This window comes from Setaria viridis, chromosome 5 (assembly GCF_005286985.2).
Source record: "Setaria viridis chromosome 5, Setaria_viridis_v4.0, whole genome shotgun sequence".
Classification (NCBI taxonomy): domain Eukaryota; kingdom Viridiplantae; phylum Streptophyta; class Magnoliopsida; order Poales; family Poaceae; genus Setaria; species Setaria viridis.
Window position 1 is genome coordinate 25,328,270 of NC_048267.2, and position 12,438 is coordinate 25,340,707.

The window sequence follows — 12,438 nt, forward strand, 5'->3', positions numbered from 1 at the left end:
TTTGTAAGCCAAATGTGTGTATGTGAGTCAAATACATTAGTACTAATGATGAATTTTTTGTATTGTGTTATGACATGAATTTGTTTTATTGTTAAGATCAAATTAAAGGGTATAATCTCTTTGCCTCACATGAAATTAACATTATGTTCTTGTGTTATTAATTTGCCTTTGTGGACCAAGCGTAGCTTAATATATTAGGTGACATAATCCACCTTGGTTTGAGGCCGAGTCATATTTTTCTGGATTTAATTTAGGAAATAATGAAACTATGCTTTCGGCGTACGACGTGAGCAACATGCATGTCGACATTGATGTGTCGTGCTTATAGTGTTGGGTTTGCAGGGTGAGTAGAAATGAGATTAAAAAATATACATTTTCCTTTTTAATAAGAAATAATTTGTTTTTAACCTTCTTCTTCTGTTAATGGCTCAGTTTAGTTTTTCGAGTTTGGTTGACCCGCGACGAATGGCATAGGGACCTGGCAGGACCGTTCTAAGATTTGGGAAGCCCGGGACGAAAGTAAAACTCGGGACCCTTTAATATAAACATTATAACAAATATATATGAAATGTTACCAATAAATATTAAATGTATGTAAAAGCAATATTCATATCCTTTTCTTTTCCTTTCTCGTTACCTGATTCATATTTTCTTGACGACATGGTATCCTACCGTGCAGAAATTATTATAAATAAACAATAGTTATAAATTAGTTGAGATTAAATAACTTGTGATAGTGAATTAATAATTAATGGTATGGGGAATTGGCAATTGAATCACCTGATCACATAAGCGAATTGACGATCTCCTATCTGATCTCTGCCCGTCCGTCGTTGCATCGAGGGGCGACGGGTGTGCGATGCGAGCAGGAGAGAGGACCACCGGCAGGATGAGGTATTAAGGATGAGGGGTGCGGTTGATGAATCAGGTTCTTGTTTTAACCACGAAGTGGGCCCACCTTAATGTCACCTTTTACCGTGAACCATTGTAGGCGGAGCAGTAACAAATATTATCTTTTTCTGAGACCCCACCTTAATACTATTTGGAACGTAAGCAATATTCAGTCGATTTTTATTTCCAGATCCGGTGATGTGTCAAATCCGATTGATTTTTTGTTTCTTGTCACTCGATCTTTCTCTACTGCCCATTATTGCTACGTTGCTTCACCCTGTTGGTCTAAAATTCGACTAACAGCATCCCAGATTTTACTCGATTGTTACATAGTCATTCCCCTATCTCTATCTTTGTTCACTTATTTATAGAAGGGATCATGAAATCCAGAAATCTGGCCCAGACTATACACAGAGGTATAACCTAATTTATTTGGAATACTCACACTGAGCTTTATTGTTATATATACACCATGAAATGATCAGATCAACATGACGTGTGCGTGCTATAGTCTTTGAATCTATGGCGTGCCCGCCGCGTCGCCGCCGAAGAGGCCCTTGTCGAACACCCAGTCCTCGATCATCTCCTGCGCGGCCCGCCCCTGCGCCGCCGGCACCAAGTGCCCGGCCCCGTACACGGCCACGTGCACGAGCGCGCCGTGCCTCTGCACGTACCCGGCGAGCCTCCCTCGCCCGCTGCCGCCACCTCTCCGTCTCCGCCACACAGCGCGGGGGGCGTCCCGGAACGCGGCCAGCCCGTCCCACTCCAGCTCCCGCAGCCACGCCTCCGCCGCCACCGGCCCGTCCTGCGCGTCGCGGATCCCCTCGTAGAGGAGGACGCGCGCCGACGCCCCGGCGAGCAGCGCCTCCACGTCCGGCTTGGCGCTCTTCATCACGTCGTCGTGGAACGCCGCGTCCACCGCCGGGCTTACCAGCTGCCACGGCGAGCCGCCCTCCGACGCGCGCCGCGCTCCCAGCGCCGCCCTCACCTCGGCGCTGTTCATGAGCGCCTCGGCCACGGCGGCGGCCCCTGCGAACTCGGCCTCCAGGGACGTCACCACCGCCACGTCGAACAGCGACGCGAGCCCCGTGGCGTTCCGCAGCGACGACAGCAGACGCGCCCGCGCGTCCGACGCCTCGCGCCAGCGCGCCGCGTTGGTCAGCGCCACCGCCGCCGCTTGCATCGCCTCGGCGTCGCGCTTCTGCTTGTCGTTGATGAGCCCCATGAAGTAGGCGGTGTCGGCGTGCGTGGCCACCTGCGCCACGGGGTGGACCAGGCCGTTGCCGATGGCCACGCCCCGCAGGTTGATCCGCCGGTGCTCCGGCAGCTCGGGGTTCGTGGCCAGTATGAGCGAGCCGGCCGCGGGGATGGACTTACCGGCGTAGCTCTCGCCGGTGAGGAAGAGCGGGCGCGCGCGGAACTCCGCCGGCTGGGCGTCGAAGAAGGACTGGAGCGCGGCGAGGACGTGCTCCGCGACGACGGACTGGTTGGTGGGGATGGCGGAGGGAGACGGCGCCGAGCTGTAGCCGGTGCCAAGCGGGCTGTCGACGAAGAGGAGCCCGAAGCGGCGGTTCCACGCGAAAGGGTTGGGCGACAAGGGGGCGGAGCTGTTGTTGCGGCCGGCGGCGAAGGTGTAGGGGCCGATCTGGAAGAAGTTGCTGACGAGGGAGGACACGCCGGGGCCGCCCTCGAGCCAGACGAGGAGCGGCGTGGAGGCCGGCGGGGTCACAGGGTGGGTGGCCTCGTAGAAGGCGAAGTAGAGAGAAGCGTTCGCCGGTGGGATCGGGAGGTAGCCGGACTTGGTCGGGAGGGCTTCTCTGGGGAACAACGCCGCCGCCGCGGCTGAGCCATGAAGGGCGGGGGCGAGGAAAATGACGACGAGGAGGGAAAACGGGAGCGGAGATGCCATGGTACGTGTTGCCTGAATGCTGTTGCGTGCCTGTGCTTGAACGTAGTCTTTCTTACACCATCATCAGAGCGCCCTAAATATGTTTACGTGGCTGAAAAATCTCTGAAGCCTAGCTGACAAAAGAAAAGTCTCTCAGACGAGTTTCCAAACACGCGGCGCCACAGTGCAGGTGAGGCAGAAGTTCAATGCCAGGTGTGCTCAGATTATTGAACAAGAACTCAATTGTTTTGCGTGTGTCAGTCAAGCTCCCATGCATTCCCTGTTGGACTAGAAAGGTGATGAGCTAGTAATCAGTAGCAAGGTTGACCTGATGAATAGTGCAGTATGCCTGGATTTGTACAGGGTTCTGGTTTCATTTTCTCACGACTACAACAAAAGCAAGTTCCAGTCTTCCACAGCCGCTCCTTCCAGATGGTCGACCGTTCTGGTCAGTGAGAACAATATTTCTTCCCTGGTTGGTGAGCGGAGACAACAGCTGGAAGAGCTCTTGAATCTAATGCTGGAATTTTGTAAGTTCTTAACTCAAATGGGAGGCAAGAAAACAGAGACAGAGCAGAGTACTACAAAGTAGAACTAAAAAAACGACTAACAAGCACTAGCAATATTTTGCAACAACTCCCTCCGTTTCAAATTGTTGGTTGTTTAAACTTTTCTAGAATTATAGATATTGTTATGCATCTAGATATACACTATATTTATATGCATAATAAAAACTATGCACGTAGAAAAATCAAAACGACTTACAATTTGGGACAAATACAATTTGGGACGGAACGAGTAGCAAACAGCACACGTGCAGCTATATTTTTAGAAAAAAAATGATCAATGGAGCTTGAGCTGTCTACATATAATTTTGACTCGAGTTTGTTACGCCATTGCCTGTACTTTGTACAGCTATTGTCCAAGACTAGCACTCACAGTAGATGCCATGCATAAGTAGCAAATATGAATTTGATTTAATTTGATTGCTTGCTAAGCACAGCAAGATGGAGACCAGCTCCCTCGTGAACGAAGTTTTTTCTAATCCATTTGTCCGGATATAATCAACATTTAATATCACTTCTTCTGATTGTAACGGTGCTTCATTACCTTAAACATGTACAAATACTAGTGAGGCGTTCAGAACGAATCACGTCATGCCAAAAGAAAAAAAAATACGGCCTCACTAGTTAAGTAGCATTGCCAGATTAAAGCATTATGTTACCTTGCTATTAGTCAAGGTTCACATGGGTGTGCTTAAACTAGGTTTCTAGGTTACGGTGAGCATGATGACATATACCATAAGTTGCATCGGAGCGCAGCAGCATTTTCATTTTCTTGATTTAAATACGATATCATATATATATATTAAGTTGGAACTAGGCTGATTTAGAAAAGCCGTTACAATGGCTATTTTAGTGCTTGAAAACTAAAGATTTAGAACTAGGCTGATTTAGAAAAGATTGTATTGTTTACTTACATTACTCATAGGTTTAAGTGAACTAGCACATACAATGCTTATGGCTCGATGATGGGAAAAATCCAGTGCAAACTACTTCGGTGGAAACGTGAAATTGTGAAACCTCCCCTAAAAGCCATACCCTAAAGTTTCCAAAAATTAAAAACAATGTGCATTCAGAATATATTTAAAGATTTACTTTGTTGCAAAAATTAAGATGCAAATTTAATGTAGAAAAATCCATACAAAAATGACAGAATTCGAATGCATGTGCACTAGGAGACAAAATTTCTAGGCATATGTATTCTAGTACACAAGCACTTGGAACTTTGTCATTTTCATATGAACTTTTACAAAACGAGTTTGCATCTCAACTTTGCAACAAAGTACATCTATGGATGGATATAGATGCGCATCGTTTCAAAAATTTTAAAAACTTCTATATATTTTTTAAGAAGAATTTTCATGTTTCCACCGAAGAGGTGATTTCCACTAAATATTTCCACATATCTACTCGCAACTTCATCCAAGTAGAGGGCTGTTACAGATACCCACCTAGCTCATACCACCGGAGGAGCTGGCAAAATTTGGAAGCCCACTACGCCCATCGTTAATACATTTACCACGAAAACCATATGCTCCTGGTGAACAGAACAGAAGATCCTGAGAGTAATAAACATATCGGTTTGAACAGCCAAATTAAATTCCTTGGCCGTCAAGCTGGCGATTCATCGTCTTCGCGACAGCAATAAGCAACCGCAGACGATAAGAACTATGAACAGGTTTGAAGAACCAATTTTCCCACATTATTTGCTGACTTCAGCATCGCGCTAAATAATACCAGAGTGCACAATTATTGAGCAAGCGATTATTATGAAAAGTGCGCAAATATCAGAGTATATGTACATCTGATGAATAACTTGGCGAAAGGTAAGGTGACCAGCCGAAAATTCAGCTTCGATGGCTCAATCTATTTGCACCAACTTATGCTATCATTTGCATTTCATCAGAAGTCAATGAAGCAGACAGTAACTATCTACAGCTCATCATGGGTTTTTGCCTTATCCAGGGTAGAAGCAGGCTGCTGGTGCTCGTGAAGATAGCGAGCAGCCATTGCTGCTTGTGCAGCCGCCCCGTAGGGGAGGGCATCCTCGTTGATGGTGAAGTAGGGTGAATGATGGGGCGCCTGTGGTCCGCGGGTCTCGTTGTACATTCCCACAAAATAGTAGTAGGTGGAGGGGATCGCCTCGGCGTAGAAGGCGAAGTCTTCAGCACCCATCAGCGGTTGCCTGTCCCTCACATTCTTGGAGCCAACCATCTCGCTGGCCACATTCACGAAGAAATCATGGAGCTCAGGGCTGTTGATGGTTGGGGGAAAGAAAGGGCGGTCCTTGGTGAGGAAGTCCACAGTAGCACTGCACCGCTGCACAGATGCTTGAGAGACAATTACCTGGGACATGAAAGACAGAGAGAAGCTGAGGATCTGCTGCAGGACAATCCACAGTGAAATTCAAGTAAATTGTTGAAAAACTCTTGAGGGGAATAGTGGGTAATTCACACAGATAAGATGACTGTCAGAGTTATGACCATTGTGACCCGGACACTTCCATCTGCTGACCTTCCAACACTTACTAGCTATGAGAAAATTTGTTTTGCAAGTGCAGTAAAACCATTACTAAAGTGAAAGCTACAAGGCTGCAGCTGCAATTTTCATTAAAGTAGTGTAAAAGGAAAAAAAAAATCTATTATGCATGCTCAAACAACAAACTACACACGGTCCTGTATCCATGCAATTAACCTTATTCATGAAAGAATAAGAGTCAGGAACTGCTCTTGTGTTCAAGCTAAAAGCAGTACAATCGAGTAAAGATGGAGAATAAGGGAATGCCCCACATTTTAGATGCGCACCAGCTTATTTGTTTATCTGGTTGTAGTATATATTTAAATTGGATAACATCCCAGTGCCAGAGGATGAGGTGACACTTACAAGTACCCATTTTTCTACAGCTATCAATAAAATGTGCAAATTCATCTATTCAATAATTACTACTGTAGTTAGTCATAGTGATCTTAACAAGAAGTTCAAGCAGTCATTTATTTAACGCAATTTTGAGTCCTTTTTCTTCCAAGAGAACCTGATCCGCACAAAATAATTAAGAAACTGACTATTCAGTTACAATAAGTTCCCAAGTAACTAATGCTGTTACCTCTTCAATTCGCTGCTTCAATTGATTAAAACTCTCTTTCAAAAAGGCCCGGAAGGTGCCACCTATTGTTACTGAATCAGGGATAACATTGAAGGCCCCACCTCCTTGAAATTTTCCAATTGTTACAACCTGCAGAACAAAGCATGGACCAAAGGAAACAATTTATATACTGGTTTGTAAATTTGCCAAAGGTTCAACATAGAGAAAGTGCTAGTCAGTGCACTGAACAAACTGATGGGGTCCTGGCCTTCTGGGAGTAACATATTGAATAAACAGCCAAAATTCAGCTTCAATGGTCCAATCTAATTTTACCTATTTCTGCTATCATTTAATTTGTATATGGAACTAAAAATTCCTCTATCAAACAACTTAAGAGTGTAAAACTTAAGTTTTGAATGTTATATAGTAATGGATGTGGAACAATTTGTGCTGCCTAGTTCTAATAAGTACAGGCAAACTTGGGCTGGCCTCCTGGGTTGTTTCCATACTAAGAGCAGGATAAAAAGTTCAACACGATCTTGACCAATTTAAAATAAATCATCTACACACATAGCAAAATCATTTTATAAAAAATTTTCTATGCTTGTTCTGCAATTTAGACCAACAGAACAGTACATCATGCAACTTCTGCGGAAGGGAGTTATGTCAATCATACAAATAGATATAGAGAAAGGTTGTCAAGATCATGATTCATTGCTTGGGAATTTATGGCAGGCAACAACAAATTAAGTCGGTGAAGGGTAAGATGGTACCTGTGAGTCCAAGGGATCAGCTTCCCGGGAAACAAGTTGCTGAAGGCTCACAATAACATTTGAGGCAGCCAATATCGGATCTATAGTGTGATGAGGAAGTGCAGCATGCCCTCCCTTTCCACTTATTACAGCCTCAAAGAATCCACTCCCAGCCATAATAGGCCCTGGCCTGGATGCCAGCACACCAATAGGAATAGAGTCAGCTATGTGAATCCCAAAAATGGCATCAATATTTTCCACTGCTCCAGCTTCTATCATTTTCTGAGCCCCACCACCACCTTCCTCGGCTGGTTGGAAAACAAGGACTACAGTGCCCTACAGTAATCAACATGATATTCATAACCATTGAAATTTGTTCTAGGTGATAAAAATTCAATGATTACAAGTCAATTCATATACTGATATGGAGGCAACTGAACTAAGTGATTCGATAAGGAGAATTGCCGATGGACTATCAGGATTAGTTGTGTGCTGTCTAAACATAATTACTCGCTTTCCCTAAAAACAGTAATATAAGCAATTGACAAAAATGCTAAATCTATTGCAAAAGGTTGACTAAAGAAATGAAGTATAGACGAATAAAAAAAGGCAGAAAGAAACAATGTATTGCATTTCACAGATTTAAACCTGAGATAAAAAGAATGAACAACTTCCTTAGACTAAAAGAAGCTACCTCTTACAAAATATACACCCATTTTAAATTACGCAAAATATAAGCAAACTACCAATAGATAATAGTATAGTACGCTCTGCAGTCTTAGGGATCAAGGAGTTAAAAACTAGGATTGGGTAATAGTTATCAGACAAATGAATTTCACTTCTATATTTCTTTCAGAAAGAAAATGCCAAAAAACAGAGTCTGCATCCTAATCATTTTCCAAATCTCCAAAAGAAGTGAGAACATGTAGCTTAATGCAATTAAAGTAAGGAAAAGATCGCTATATACAAAGTGTTAAGCATCTTCCATAGGTTTTCTGAAGGCTATTCTCTAATTATTTAATTAACACATCTATACAAGTGTTAAGCACTTTTTATAGGTTTTCTGAAGGGTATCCTCTCATAAATCAATTAACAAATCTCCCTATCATTGGTGGACATAAATTTGGAGGTGGCAGGGATGGTGCACAGGGATTATGTCTACAATACATAACAGGTGCTACGTAAACCATGAAAATCTATTATATGACCAACACAAAAACAAAGTATCAAATAAACAAGATATCTGTCTCTGGCTGTCTGCTGAAATGAAGGATTGGACATACAAGTATACAACTGTTGCTAAACCTCAATACTTCAACAATTAATGGTATATCCATATTTAAAAAAAATTCTGATATCTCACCCAAAGTTTGAAAATATTAATTATTTCAGAAATTTTCATCGCACAATGAGAAACTTACAATTTCGCTTTGCTTTATAACTAAAGAAAAATATTTTAACCAACCTTCAACTCATCACGATGCTCCTGAAGGATCTTGGCAGATCCCAAGAGCATAGCAACATGAGCATCATGTCCACATCCATGCATTTTCCCAGGAACTTTGCTCTTGTGTTCCCATTCCACGCTTTCCTGTAAAAAAAGACATGAATTTTAACTTGGACAGATATAAACTAGTCGTATCTAACTTTGGGCAAATGAAACTTACCGCAATTAAATTTATCAATAATAAATAACTGAAAATTGATAATATGCATTATGCAAGGTTTAAAATTTGGGGCTTAGTACATTGAGAAGCAGCTCTCCACATACCGAACATTAATCAATTGGATCATATGAATAATAGACCTATTGCACCAGAAAAATATATATATCAATACAGTTCAATAAGCACATCATAGTTATGCAATCTACATGAATCACATATTTGTCTCATACTCTCATCACTAATCACCACCTGCAACATGATTGAAGGCTCACTTGACTGTCACATATGCATATAGGCAGCCCATGTGATTCCTCCCAGTGAGAAGCTAAAGTCTTTTCTCCGTATGTTCCTAATTAGGAGGGACAGGTAGCCAGCTAGGGAACTACTTAGGAGTAGGCTGGCACCTGTACCACCCTTTTCTAACCAGGATGTCTGCCGTGAACTATATGCGATATTGACAATTTCCTAGACCATTTCGATATCACACGTGCTGGCCTAGGTGACCCTTGGTCATTACTTTGTATTGCTCTGCAACAAATTTCAAAGAGCAAACATGTGCACCCTTTCCACTGCAAAGGTTGCGCAAACCCTGGAAGATTAGTTGCTTTCTGGTGCACCCCATAAGTTCTTTGAAATTAAGGTTTTCCTCTTCTCTTAAATCAATCCTCAGATGCCAAATTTCGCAATAGGGCCTCCAATATACAGGTAGGCCGTTTTATACCTACCAGGCTAGCAGAGCCTATTAAGTACGTTGATTGCAAATTGACAGCATTAAAAATATCGAACGAAATGCAGTTTCCACTATGCAAGCGGCTCCAAAAACAAACCCTTGCCAAACTAGATGAGCACTACTGAGGACAAGATACAATTTTGAAGCTTGTGATTGTTGTGATTGGAACGAATTCGATAAATAGACCAAGGACCTCCCGCCTCTATCTTTAGCAAAACCAATATCTATTTTCTTCAATCAGCAGCAAATTCAGGAAGCAGAGGAACCCAAATAGCGGGCAAGAGCCAGCGCAACCGAAGAAGAAATCGAAGGCAGCAACAGACCTGCATCGGTAGCGCGTCCATATCCGCCCGCAGCGCGACGAAGGGCGGGCCGCCGGTGCCGACTGTCGCGACCACCCCGGTGACGGCGAAGGGGTGCTTGTAGGGGATCCCCATAGCGTCGAGCTCCCGGCGCACGAGCGCGCTGGTCTCAAACTCCTCGTACCCCAGCTCCGGGTTCTCGTGGATGCGCCGCCGCACCCCGACCATCCAGTCCGCGAAATCCGGCTCCTTGGCCCGCCGCAGGAGCCCCGCGGGGTCCTCCAGCGCCGCCGTCGCCACCGAAGGCCATCCCGCGGCGGCGAGGACGGCGAGGGCGAGGCCCGCCAGCAGGAGTGGCGGCGCAGCGGTGCCCATGGTTTTTTTGTTGGTTCGGTTGCGCCTTGCGCGGTTGGTTTGCTGGTGAGTGATGAACTGATGATGCGGAGGTCAGGTGAGGAGTGCGGCGGCTTCGCTTTTGACGAGGCAAACGCACACGACACGAGGGCGGCGGCTGATTTTTGTTTCTTCTCCCATTTTTTTTTCTTCTCCTTCCTTTTCCCTGCTTCGTGCTACTGCATTTTTCATCGCTCTGCTGGGGTGTGCGGTCATTTCTGCTTTCGACCAATTTTTCCTTTCTGGGCAGTCTTTTGTTCCGAGACGTTTTGGTTGATTTGATGCCCATGGAATGTGTCATCTGAACGGATGGTTCTTGTCGTTCAGCCATTTGCAGGAAGAGGTCCTTGTTGCAGAGTGGTTGTGCTGTTGGTTGTCACCAATTTTGCTTTGAGCAGCACAATTGGATATTGGTCCCAAATGGACAGCACAGGCCCAAGCCCAACCCAGATCTAATTCGCCGGTCCACACCATTTCTGTTGACTTGTTGAGTGCTCCCGTTGTTTGTCAATCTCTATCTCTTCCCTATCTCTATATCCATCTCTTCTCTAGCTCTATCTCTACTTAATTTTAAAGCGATGAAAGAGATAGAAATATATGTTGTACTAATTTTGCGGACCCGACCTAAGCTCCCTGGGCTAAGCCACAGCCCGGCACTTGGCCTTGGAGCGCATGGAGCCGATTTTTGCATGCCCAAAAAACGGTGTGGCCCAACTAATTATTTAACTTTTTTTTGAAAAAAGTCCTCTCGTCGTCCCTCAACTATCAACTATTGCCGTAGTCTGGGTTTAGTCCCTCATATGCAAAATCGTATTCGTAGTCCCTCAACTTCCAAAACCATTTGGCTTTCTTCTCCCTCTCCTTCCTCCTCCTCCCTTCATCATCTTCCTTCTCCCTGTATCCCCGCTCCCCGACGCTCGCCGCTGGGTCTTGGCTGCCCGCAGGTTCCATGTCTACACCGATTGACGGATCCAGTCTCGAGCCGGCCACGCCGCAGTGCGGAGCCTGGCCATGGCCGCACCATCCCTTCCGCCCTTAGCGACCGCAGTGCCCCTGACGTCGTCCCAACCTCCTCGCGCCCCTAGGTCACCACCAGGGGCCAAGTTGTGCCGCTCGAGCTAGCTGACCATCGCCGGGTTGGGGCCGCTCATGTCTACGTTGGTCGGCGGATCCAGCTGTGAGCCGGCGATGCCGCATGCCATGCAGCCGCTGGGGTCTAGCCGTGCTTGCGCCATCCCGGCCGCCTTGCACCCTTGACCACCACCGAGGACTAGTGCGCCGGGTGCTGCTTGAGAAGGGGAAGGAAGAGAGAGGGACGGAGGGAGGAGGAAGAGAGGAGGAAGAAGAAATTCATATGGTATGTGGAGCCTACCGCCACCTGTTCATGTGGAGCCTACCGCCACCTGTTCATGTGGAGCCCACGCGCAAGCCATGCAAAATCACCGTCAAAACGAGTGAGGGACAAAAATAAACAGGTTCAAGAGTTGAGGACTCTGAATACCTGATTTTGCGTATAAGGAACTAAATCCGAACTACGGTAATAGTTGAGGGACGTCCGGAGGATCTTTTCCTTTTTTTTCAACTGAAATGGTTGGTGGACCGAGCTTGGCCCAAAAAATTCGATAGTTCTGGCCGATAATTTCTTTTGTCGCCTTCGCCGATGGCCAGCGCACCGGCGTGCGGCTCTCCTCTCCTCAGCAGCGGTGGCCGGAGAGCCGGACGCCGGTGGTCTCGTGCACGCAGAGGGCGCGGCCTCGGCCCTTGGGGACATCGTCCCGGTCCTACAACCCCGTCCTGGCACATGAACACGCCGAGTCCGCAGCCGTCCGCGCGTGATGCGGTGGCAAAACCAAGCAGGCTCAAGTCCACAAGCGCAGCAGCCAAGAAGAGAGGATAGCGACCGTAGGAGCAGCGTGCATGCCGCCCTCGCGTGCCGCGGCTGGCTCGTCATGACTGATACGTTCGTTTTCTACTTCATGCATGTATGATCTGCTGGTAATTATCGTCGCAGCACATTTTGGTCAATGGTTCTTCTTATTCGCCTTTGCATGGTTGGATGATGGCGTCGTGAGAAAGCTTCACCAGTTCCATCTCCATGCATGTGTTGCTAGGCATTCTGTTTTTTTTTCTGCCATGGAATGTTCTTGGTTACAAAACTTCCGTTTGCACA

General features: G+C 45.9%; 2 protein-coding genes across 2 annotated transcripts; both read right to left on the reverse strand.

The window, feature by feature from the left end:
* Positions 1-1,162: 1,162 nt before the first annotated feature.
* On the reverse strand, positions 1,163-3,400 carry LOC117858709 (serine carboxypeptidase-like 50). The gene has a single exon (XM_034741835.2). The coding sequence runs from the start codon at positions 2,798-2,800 to the stop codon at positions 1,412-1,414; it is 1,389 nt and encodes a 462-aa protein (XP_034597726.1). The 5' UTR covers positions 2,801-3,400; the 3' UTR covers positions 1,163-1,411.
* A 1,691-nt stretch (positions 3,401-5,091) lies between these two features.
* On the reverse strand, positions 5,092-10,331 carry LOC117858373 (IAA-amino acid hydrolase ILR1-like 1). Its single transcript, XM_034741433.2, has 5 exons — positions 9,897-10,331; positions 8,642-8,767; positions 7,198-7,512; positions 6,446-6,574; positions 5,092-5,688 (listed from the first exon to the last, which is right to left on the reverse strand). Exons 1-5 carry the CDS (start codon positions 10,248-10,250, stop codon positions 5,275-5,277), a joined length of 1,338 nt encoding a protein of 445 aa, XP_034597324.1. The 5' UTR covers positions 10,251-10,331; the 3' UTR covers positions 5,092-5,274.
* Between the last annotated feature and the right edge of the window lie 2,107 nt (positions 10,332-12,438).